This window comes from Gymnoscopelus microlampas (genome assembly GCF_963454915.1).
Source record: "Gymnoscopelus microlampas genome assembly, chromosome: 9".
Taxonomy (NCBI): Eukaryota; Metazoa; Chordata; class Actinopteri; order Myctophiformes; family Myctophidae; genus Gymnoscopelus; species Gymnoscopelus microlampas.
The window spans coordinates 7,055,435-7,066,933 of NC_139946.1; the positions used below are offsets into that span (position 1 = coordinate 7,055,435).

Here is an 11,499-nt window from a genome sequence, read left to right on the forward strand (position 1 = left end):
GATGATGTGGAGGAATGTTAGAGTTCTAGATCCAACCGATCACTGTTTGTTTGACTTGTTGTAGCTCATAGTAGGGTCATTATTGGTGTTGCCAGGTTTTGCGAGAAAAACAAGCAACCAGGTCTAAGGAAACAAGCTCAAAAGAAGCGGCTATTTGAAAATAGCCGATCTGCGACGCTTGTGAGCTGCTTGTAGTCTGTAATTTTCAAAAAAAAGTATGGCGGTAATCTTGGAATATTTTTGAAACATTTTAACAACACAAATCTGGTACGGGGGTCCCTGGCACAAAATATTTTCAGATGGGGGACAATTCCGTGGAAAAAAAATTGTATTGATTGATCATGAAAATGTTTGAGAACAACCACTGTCTGGTTCCGTGTGTTAACCACTGGTCAGGTTAAAACAATATTAGGAAAGAAGCCCAAATAAGAAACTGTCTACACTTTAAAAACAAGCCCCAAAAAAACGCAACTACCAATATTTACAAGCAACTTAAAAGAAAATGGCAAAAGTAGCTTATAATAAGCGGACATGGCAACACTGAAGAGAATCAGAACCGTCTCCCCTACAACAATAAACCATAGTTATAATAATATCGCAATAAACTCTATGCGCGACACGCCTCTGAAAGCCAATTCAGTGCCAAATAATGTTCCATAGTACAACGGTGTTGCTTGTCAATGTCAAAAAAGAACGGCCTGTCACGTTACATAGCCAACTAGCCATGGATCACACGACGGTCGTCTGTCACGACGGACCGTCATGGATGAACTTCAACATAATGTTTGCACTTTCTCCATCTACAACTCGTACATCTACATAAACATTCAAATTTCAAATATAAAGTGCTTACCCCATGGCCACAAATGTTACAATTATGTGTACGGGCCTTCAAACGTGCCTGTATCTTCCGTATTGTTCAATACAAAGTATTTTGATCTGATTGGTGGCAATTTTCTCATAGAGTTATTAATGTATCAGAATGCAATACACCTATCAACCGGTAGGGTCCCGTAGAGAAAATACGGAGAAAATTGGCAACATCTGTGGCCATGGGGTAAGCACTTTATATTTGAAATATAAAGTATACATATAGATATCTAAATACGTACAACATTGTAGTTATACATGACTGTCTGCAGCTGAAATTAAGCATTTCAGTGTTTTGTCAGCTGTATCTGTCATTGTGCGTGCTTGAAATCTGATCAGATCTCAATTCACCTGCATTGTATAGTAGTGTATCTGTCAGTCTCTTATGTCATGATTTGTGTGCGTGGGTATCTCATTTTAAACAAGCTTACGTGCTTTATGAGTCTTCCAGTTTTTAGACAGTCAGTTTAGTAGACCTTGTATCGTGAATTTGTACTTCCATACTGATGTTCTCATGTCTTACTAAATAAAGTACATCAATCAATCAATCAATCACAATTAAATATAATGTATATTAAATGATCAAATATCACAGAACATTATTTTTAGCGGCGCTAGAGCGGATCCTGATCTATACCTGGCTTTTGCGTCAACGTTCTGATTGGTCAGACACGTCAACAAAGTGATTGGTCAAGCTTCACGTGACACGTGGCTATAAACACATTATAAACACTTATTGATGACAAAATGTATCAAAGGCGCCGCTACCTTCACACAGGTGTGATTTTTAAAGTACTCCTACTAAAGGGTATAAGGAGTTATGCAGTCACTAAAGGGAAACGCTCCAAACAGCAGTTCATTTAACCACTTAAACCTCACTTAAACCACCCCAGAAAATAGCAGCTTACAACAACACTTCGCGCTGGGACGCATTGTGATCTTGTCCATCTCTGCTATTTTCAGTAAAATCCTTCCCCACAATTGCAAGAACTTGTGGGACCTCAGATTATCCCCACAATAACAGAAAATATATGAGGATAGAGCCCTGAGGGACTCCGGTCAACTATATGAGGTTTAAGTGGTTAATTTCCAGCTCTGATAAGAGCTGTAAAAGGTACATAGCACAAATATAGCACATGTGTGCCCTCTGCTGCTCATTAGAGGATATTACATCTTAGAGAATAATTGTCTACTGCTCTATTATCTAATCACTTAAATCCTATGTACTTTGTTGACAGGGGTCCCCCAGGGGTCTGTACTTGGTCCACTCATTTATTATCTCTACAACCAAATCTCTTCGCAGAAAATAGCTCATCTACAAGCTCACAGTGCGTTGCAGTAGATTGGCTATTTTTGCAGAATGTTCGCCTATTATGACATGGCCAGAATAGGGACGCCAGGGTTCAAAATGTAATGCGAAAATAAAGTCCCCATAAAACAACATGGTTGATTGTATTATTGATTTTTGTCATCCTAAAGTCATAGTATGTAACTTTGCCCAGTGTTTACATAACAATATATGAATGTTTTACCCATTATTTCCCTCTATACCAGATGTTATCAGTCACTGGAGTAGTGTGGTGGTGTTATTTACCTGCAGAAACAATGTATTTTGGTGTTTTCACCGTTTGTTTTGGTAGACAGGGACGTTTTTGGGCAGTACAGACGCATCGTGAGCTCGTAGATCTGCTATTTTTGTTTGCAGTTTTGACAAAGACTGTCACTCAGCTATGGTTCCCATTATACATTATATTTACTTCATTATACCATGTAATTTAAATCTTTCCAATTGGGGGCACATTGGTCACCTTGTCACTTTTATTCAACCCTAGTTAAGCTGCCGTAGGGCCTTTGGACCCTTATTGAATCTCTAACTTGTATTCTTCCGCCACTTGTTGCAGTTCTGGCTTAACCGTGCAGTATTTTTTTACGAAACTCTGCAATATGGATGAGGGCTATGCCAAACGGTTAAGACACAAAACTCATAACTATCGGCCAAAGGGTGGCGCTATAGCACTCAATTGAAAAATGCAAACTTTGAACATGTATAACTCATGCCCTGTTTGAGCTATCATCACCATGAAACTTCAATACTCATTATGCGTCTCCTCATGACGAACAACTTTCACACTCTGACTTTTGACCTTTGACCTTTAGATATATGAAAAACAGTTCAAATCGATCTATTCCTGGGATTTTTGATCAATCTGCATGAAACATTCTACACATAAACGTTGGACCAATATCTAAAATCCCAGTGGAAGAGCAGTTTGTAAACTAAAGGTTTTATAACCACTAGGATATAAAGCCAATGAATTGACTCCTGGCACTGTAGGAGTCAGTTTATTTCTACCTGCATTTTTACCTGCTTTATTAATTGTCTTAAATCTGTATGATATTTCCTGGGATATTTTCAGTTCATTGTTTTAAAAGATTGTGTAAAGCCAACCAATACCAACCACCTAATGAGAAGAAGACAAATTGTAACTCTCATGGGTAAGAAGGGTTCGAAAATACAATGGATGACTGGTTACCGTAGGTGTTGAACAACAACTTTGCTATATGTGCAGTGTGTGTGCCCGTGCGTGTGTGTGTGTGTGTGTGTGTGTGTGTGTGTGTGTGTGTGTGTGTGTGTGTGTGTGTGTGTGTGTGTGTGTGTGGGCGTGTTTGAATGAATGAATGCAATTACTACTACTTAATGCTACAGCAATACAGCAGTCGGCACAGCTTCTTTTGAATCTTCTGTTAATTTTCCAACATGATTCCATCATGGAACTTCACACTGATCGCAACTCTACTTTTATTAACAGGTAATACGTTGAATCCCATTAAGTTTGTGTACAGTATGTTTAATTAATTGATTTAAAAGCTTGGTGTATATCTTGGCTTCTGTTTTGGTTTTAACCTATATACTGTCAATAGTTTAGTTTGACACACAAACAATATTCTACCTGTCAGTATAGCTGTGGTCAGTTCAGTTTCATTTCCCTTTTTAAATTATGCTCCCAGGTGATTTGTGATTTTGTTTCATTCTCATGATATATATAAAAAAGTCACTTAAGTTGTTCATTTGTTTTGCATTATTAAATAATATGTAACGGTGGCAGCACTGCGGTGCTATGTTAGGTTTGGGTTGAGATTCATAATTAAATTTGGTTTCAAATTTTTATTGCCGATGCCGTTGATTTGTAAGAACAACTCGGCAATGGAAAGAATATAATGAACACAAAAGTCTTCTGTCCATCTCTCTCTCTCTCTCTCTCTCTCTGTCTGTCTGTCTGTCTGTCTGTCTGTCTGTCTGTCTGTCTGTCTGTCTGTCTGTCTGTCTGTCTGTCTGTCTGTCTGTCTGTCTGTCTGTCTCTCTCAGCCTGTCTATGTCACAGTGAGCTGACCTGTAAGGAGGGTCACAGCGGCCCCACCTATGAATCCATGCAGGCGGTGTTTGACCTGAAGCACTTCAGACCAGCAGTGAACCTCAGTAACCCCACCATCACCAACATCTCTTTCACTCTGTACGCTGTACTGGGGGTGGTGAGTAAACAGGCTGTATCGAGAGACTACATAGAAAGTGCGAGCAAAAAGAGATTAACACAAAACACAAACATTTCTGCACCAAAGGTGAAATTGCAGCCACTGCCCTCTCAGTAAGAGGCATTTCATATTTATTGTTTTTACACATATCTGTTGTTTTCACATAGTATTCTGCCACACAGTGTTATTAGCATTTATTGCTGTTCAGGGTTAAGTGGCCATTTCATCATACTCAGGTGGGAAACCTGTAGCGTCCGTTTTACATGTTGTCTGTCTGTGCTTTAAATCAGAATGAGAAAACTCAGATTCTAACGACCTTCCTGTGGCTCAGACTGGTAAGTGGCATGACAAGAAATGTATGTTTTGCACTTTCTTCTATTAGAAAGCTACCTTGCCCTTTTTGTAAGTTTATGTTTATTGTGTTTATTAAATCTTGTGTTTTTGTTTGTTTGTTGGTTTATTTTATAACTGCCAGAGTGAATTATATTCTGTTCTATTCCATAAAGGTGAAATATATGGGTCTACACTCCCAAAAAGTATATTTCACCTGACTATTTCATAATGTAAAATATGTGACTTTAGGCTCTACCTCAGATAGCACATGGTTCCTGCCACATCAGGTACTTACCGCACCAGATAGATAAACGGTGTGTAAATGTAGATAATTGTTTTTATTGATCCCTCTCCCCTTCTTCTCCCTTTCCCCCCTTCTTCTTCCCTGTCTCTTATTGAAATAACAAAAACGATGGAGCTTGCACAAAAAAATAATTTCACCCACTGTTTTACACCTGTAAACCTGTGATGTGACAATAAAGATGATTCTGATTCTGATTCAGTACTGGCACCATGAGTTCCTGGTCTGGGACCCTGACGCGTGTGATGGTGTGACCAGGATTTCCCTCCCTGTAAAGCAGCTGTGGTCTCCTGACATCATCATCTACGAGTTGTAAGTGTCCTGATTTAAACATGATGCTTCTGTTTCAATCAACCAACTCAAAACAGTACTAGCTAAAGTATTTGTGAAACAGGCGAGTTTTTAGCAGCTTTTTTTAAAGGAATCGGGTCAATGGAGGTCATGAGAAGATGCAGTCATGTGGTCATTAATAGCCCACAGAAACACCGCTATTTGACAAGTAGGAAACAAACCAGTCTAGGAAAGTCCCAGCTAATACCCACCCTTTGCTTAAAGAGTTCCTACGAGGAATATCGAGTGGTCTATTGTGTCCAGGAGCAGCAAAACAAAACACTCGCCAGAGTCTGCATGCAACAGGAGGTCATTTGAAACCCTGAGAAGTGTGGTTTCGGTACTGTGCTTTGGACAAAAGCCAGACTGGAACTTGTTCCAGTTAAAAGATTGTTATTTTTGAATAATAATTGTGATTGAAAAATTACAGACCACCTTGTCTAAAATGTTTTGGCAATAAAAGGAAGTTATGTTAAGGTTCAAGGTTAGGTTTCTGTAAAAGTATAGCATGTTTAAAATAATCAGGGATACAACCAGAGCTAAGGGAGCTATTTACAATGTACAGTAAGGTTGGACTTAAGGAGTTAAATGTCTTTTTTTAAATAGAGTTTGGAATGATGTCGAGCGTACTGGAGAGACGATGCATTTTTAGAAACAATGGCTGTGAGGTCATCTAATGTGGATCAATCAATCATGAAAATCACTCAGTAGAGAGATGAAGGGATCGGACAAAATGATCCTATAGATGTATAAGTCAGTGACCTTATTTAAAAGTTATTACAAAAAAAGACATTTCACAGTCATTGTTTGAGAAAACTGGAACTTGATCTGAATAGGCAACGTCACAGCCTTATTGAGTTCTGCAAATGTGATGCTGAGTTTTTTTTAGCAGAGTGGCTTTGAGAGTGCAAGATTGCATGGTGTGTTTGGTTGATGTCAGCATTAAGCACAGTAAGTATAAAAATAATTCCTTTATGGTCCGCAATGACTCAGTACACTGTATCATCAACTCACAATACACAGCCATGTTTTTGGGCGGTGCAACCGCCCCTATATGTGAGGTTTGGACACCCACCCATTGCACCCCCCCAACCCTGCGCTGTGATTGGCCACCATTGTACCCCCCTAACCCTGCACCGTGACTGGCCACCATCGTACACTGGTTGACTCTATTCAGGACTGTGATTGGCTAGTGAACACATGACATGACACATGTGCATAGACCTATAAATAGGACTTAGCAAAAAAACACATTCATGTTTTTTGTGAATCAAGTCAACTTCCATCACTGTGATGACCACTATGACCACACCACCCACTTCACACTGGGTGTGACTTTTTTTTTTCTTTCTGAATTTGATCCACACTCCTCATCTCACGTGTCTCTCTCTCCTAGTTATGACGACCATGCAGACTTACATGCAGGTCATTTGTTCTCACATTTTTTACTTAGGCTTGTTTTTTCTTGACCACAATGTAAAAATACAGACAGAAGCTAGGTTAATTGTTTACTTATAGTTTCAATGTACAGACTATTATTTTGATAGTAATTATTATTATTGTTTTTGTCACATTCCTAAGCCAATAATTTGATGACCAGTGGAGTATCCAGTGAGTCTCCTATTGACCGATGACTCGGTCATCAAATTATTGACTTAGAAATGCGACAAAAACATCTCCATGAATCCAGGCTTCATGGGGTGTGTAATTGATAGAAATTAAGTCATTTTTTTGGGTGAACTACTCCTTTAAGTACAGTACTTGAGTACATGTACTTTCCACCATTGCTAAAATGTCAATAGTGAATTGTCTTCTTCCCTTACTGTCTCAGTGTGGACGATGACGTGTCCCAGGCCTGTCCCTACGTGTACCTGAACCACACAGGACACATCCGCTGGGACAGGATGTTGCGACTGGTCTCTGCCTGCAACCTGGAGATCTTCAGCTTCCCCTTCGACGTGCAGAACTGCACCTTCACCTTCGGCTCCTACATGCACACCAGTAAACGCACACCAGGGTTCTTTATAACAGAGGTTCTCAAAATGTTCAGGCCGCAACCCCCCAAAATAATCATATTTTAACTGGGGACCCCCCACCCTGACAAGCACTTGGAATTGTAGTTGAATTGTAATTGAGTTGAGGCATTACATTTAGTTTGAGTCGGTTCCACAGATAAACATTTTGAGAATAGCAGATCTACAAGCTCACAACACCTCGTTGCTTGTAGATCGGCTATTTTCACAATTCTTGACTCTTTCCTAGGTAAGATTTGACAATCTGACTACACTATTAAATATACAATTTTTATAGTATAGTTTCTTGGTTACTTTTGACGCAGTAATGGTCTTATTTCATTTTCTTTTTCATTCTAGAGGTATTAAAAGGGTCTTTAAATTGTCACTTTAGAAATGTGCAGATAACCTGTATACCTATATCTATAGCCTATACTGTATGTTGGTTTGTTTACTGTTGAGTGAGGAAAGGTTTTTGCATCATCTGGGGACCCTCCAAATTCAGAGGTCCCGAGTCCCGACCCACAGGTTGAGAACCACTGCTTTATAAGGCTCTTTAGCAGATAAAGGATATGAAAAAAGATACCCAAACACTAATACAGTGTTGCCAATTCTGCTTATTATTATAAGTGGCTTTGTTTTCCTGTAAAGACGCTTGTAAATATTGGTGGTTGCATTTTAGCTTGTTTCTAAAGTGTAGTTGCTTATTTGGGCTTGCTTCCTAAGTTGTTTAAACCAGTGGTTCTCAAACATTTTCATGTCTGCAGACCCCCAAATTAATATGTATTGTCTGCGGACCCCCCATCTGAAAATGTTATGTGTGCCAGGGACCCCCATATAAGATGTTTGTAGTAGCCTACTTAAAATGTTTAAAAAACATTCCATATTTTTCCAAAATATTTCAAGATAGTTTTTAAAATAGCATAAAAGCTCAGCTATTTTCAAATAGCTGTGTGTGTGTGTGTGTGTGTGTGTGTGTGTGTGTGTGTGTGTGTGTGTGTGTGTGTGTGCGTGCGTGCGTGCGTGCGTGCGTGCGTGAGTGTGTGTGTGTGTCATCAGTATCATCAATACTAGCAATAATAAAAGTATTTTACAGAAAAACAGTGGGGGGTCATTTCTTTTGGCAAGCTGTCTAGGTCCAATTGCAAATTATTTTATGCCGGTTTTGAAGGAGGGCAGGGAGTCGCACTTTTTGTCTCTCTTTTATAGTCCGTTGGTTTCTCTTCCTCTCGCTTTTTTGTGTATTCCTGTGTGTGTCTCCTGAATCCCCATGTCTGTCCGTGTCTGTCTGTCTGTCTGTCTGTCCGTGTCTGTCTGTCCGTGTCTGTCTGCCTGCCTGCCTGCCTGCCTGCCTGCCTGCCTCTTGTTTGTCCTGTTTCGAATCTTCAAGATAATTCAGCTTTCATGGAACTGATACATCCCTAATCCTGGCTATATTAAGCCAGGATAGGTGTTAAAGCCAGGCTTTAGCTCTAATTCACCTTTTGAGGAACAGGCCCCTGGTCTTCAAGATACGCAAAGGAAAGGATGAGTTAGAGTACTTCAATAATGTGAAAGACACACACAGGCACCACACCAGAGGGAGCTCCACTGATCTCACTCAACCCAGATTCGGCACAAACATGCATGGGGTCGAATCTGTTCTACTGCTATGCCACCAAAATGTTAACCTGACTCCGCCAGATGGGGGCGGTATTGAGTTTCACATCACAATACAGCCTCCATCTGGACTAGCTCAGAGAGTAGGGCTACTCCGCACGGCTACGTGTGCGAACCAATCAGCGGCTGCTAGAGGTGGGATCTTGGAAAATGTGGATCCAAACGAGCATCAAAAAGTGTGACTCCTTACCCTCCTTCAAAGCCGCCATAAAAGAGCAATTGTCTGCAATTTGTAAATGGTCCTACAAAAGCCCTCTAAGCTTAACACTAGAAATTACCCCCCCCCCCCCCCCCGCCCCATTTGAATGTACATTATACGTTCATTGCTAGTAGTGTATGTGTTGTTTATTATTGTATATTGTCTTTAAATGTTTTAATTAATTGAAAACACAGGACTACAATGGAAACAAGCCCATAGGGCTTTTTGTGTTATCCTTTTAACAATGATTGTAAATCGTACCTCTGTACTAAATGCAAGCTATTAATAGAGTATTCAATCAATCAATCAATCAATCAATCAATCAATCAATCAATCAATCAATCAAGCCTGAAAGCTTGCATTAAACTCTTAGGTACCTGCACAGTGTTTGAGTTTGCGGCTGCTGTTTTCTCCCTTTTGACCATGAACATATCACACAAAGGAGGGTATTCAACTTTTCATTCACTTTTATTTATCATAGATAGTAGATGTTTGCATCTCTGACCAGACTGCATACACACCTATTGTTACAAAATACACAGAAAATGTATTATCTTTGAATTTCTGCTTCTATGTTCCGCGACCCATGATGGCTTTCTTAGTGTTTCTCTCAGGTTTCAAAATCATTACATAACACTTTGGTCCAAAAAATACCAACAAAAGGCCGAAACTAGATGCTAAAATAGCAAATACCTCCACTACATCTGCATATTTGCCTGGAGAGCTGATATATGCTGGGATGAAGGCTATCCACACGGCACAGAAGATTAACATGCTGAATGTGATTAACTTGGCTTCATTGAAGTTGCCTGGGAGATTCCTTGCCATCAATGCTAGGACGAAGCTGAGGAGTGCCAGTAAACCAATATAACCTAGTAACACTGCAAAACCAACTGTTGATCCCACTTCACACTCAAAAACTATCTTCTCAGTGTGGTATTGTGTGTTTTTATGAGGAGTTGGTGAGGCAGACACAAGCCAGGCTGTGCAGATTATTGCCTGAATGGAAGTAAGAGCCAGAACTATTCCTCTCTGTTGCATAGCACCGAAAAACTTCATAATGTCTGCACCCCCAGGCTTGGAGGCCTTGAACACAGCCAACACCACCATAGTCTTTACCAGGATACACGAGACACACAGCACAAAGCTGATCCCAAATACTGCATGCCTTAGTTGACAGGTCAAGAGTTTGGGGTGGCCAATGAAAAGAAGAGAGCACAGGAAACATAGTTTGAGTGACAGCAAGAGTTGGAAGCTGAGTTCTGAGTTGTTGGCGCGCACCATGGGCGTGTCTCGATGATAAACAAAAATTCCCAGGACAATCGCACAGATAAGTGTGCCTAACAATGAGATGGCTGTCAAGGAGATACCAAGGGCCTCATGGTAGGAGAGGAACTCCATGCTCTTAGGGACACAGTGGTCATGCTGGGGACTGGACCAGAAGTCTTCTGGACAACTGGTGCATTCTGTAGAGTCTAACAAAGACAGCAAGGTTACAGGGTCAGACAAGTAAAGTATTGTCCTAAAGGTAACCTACATTGTTATATCCTGTCTGTCTGTCTGTCTGTCTGTCTGTCTGTCTGTCTGTCTGTCTGTCTGTAACCATTTACCTCTTTAGTTTGTTGACCAAATGATCGGAACTTGCACATGGGCTCTGACTTTTCTTGGTATTTCTTTGCCACAGACTATGGATCTGTAGTGGCAGCTGTAGTCTCAAGTACGCACATAGTTTGGGTATGGACTAGTAATCTAAACTAACCTGTCTTGTTGCTGATCTCTCCCTCAGAACAAGCAATGCAGTCAAAGCAGCAGACGGGTTCTCCTTTCCTTCTGGCCACACGGGTTCCAGGAGAACAGCTCTCACTGCACACTGACCGAGGAGGCTACAGAGGATATTATCTATGATTAATCTCAGACTAAACTAAATAACATTCACACCATGAGATCAGCATTGGTTATTTTAGAAAGCTGAAGTGACCTTTGTGGATTCAAAGCTCCAGAAGATTTTGTCTTCATCAAGGATGAGTTCTTCATCTCCGGAGGCTGACTTCTTGAACACACCTACATTTTGAACCTTTAGACTTCCATCAGGGAGCCACTTCCAGTTCACAATATCCACGATGGGTAAAGCATCTCCATTCTCATCAAATGATACCTCATCCCCAGATGATGTGGTGAAGTTGACTTTTTCCAGATAATACAAAAGCTAGAAAGTGTGTATACAACAAGGGAATTAAACAATATCAACTCACACACTGCACTTC

General features: G+C 40.3%; 1 protein-coding gene across 1 annotated transcript; it reads left to right on the forward strand.

Moving 5' to 3' along the window:
- Positions 1-3,639: 3,639 nt before the first annotated feature.
- LOC311051369 (5-hydroxytryptamine receptor 3C-like) lies at positions 3,640-11,282 on the forward strand (the record flags this gene model as incomplete). The annotated part of the gene is made up of 6 exons (XM_084065933.1): positions 3,640-3,680; positions 4,254-4,401; positions 4,692-4,736; positions 5,238-5,347; positions 7,197-7,366; positions 11,230-11,282. 6 exons carry the CDS (start codon positions 3,640-3,642, stop codon positions 11,280-11,282), a joined length of 567 nt encoding a protein of 188 aa, XP_083922059.1.
- Between the last annotated feature and the right edge of the window lie 217 nt (positions 11,283-11,499).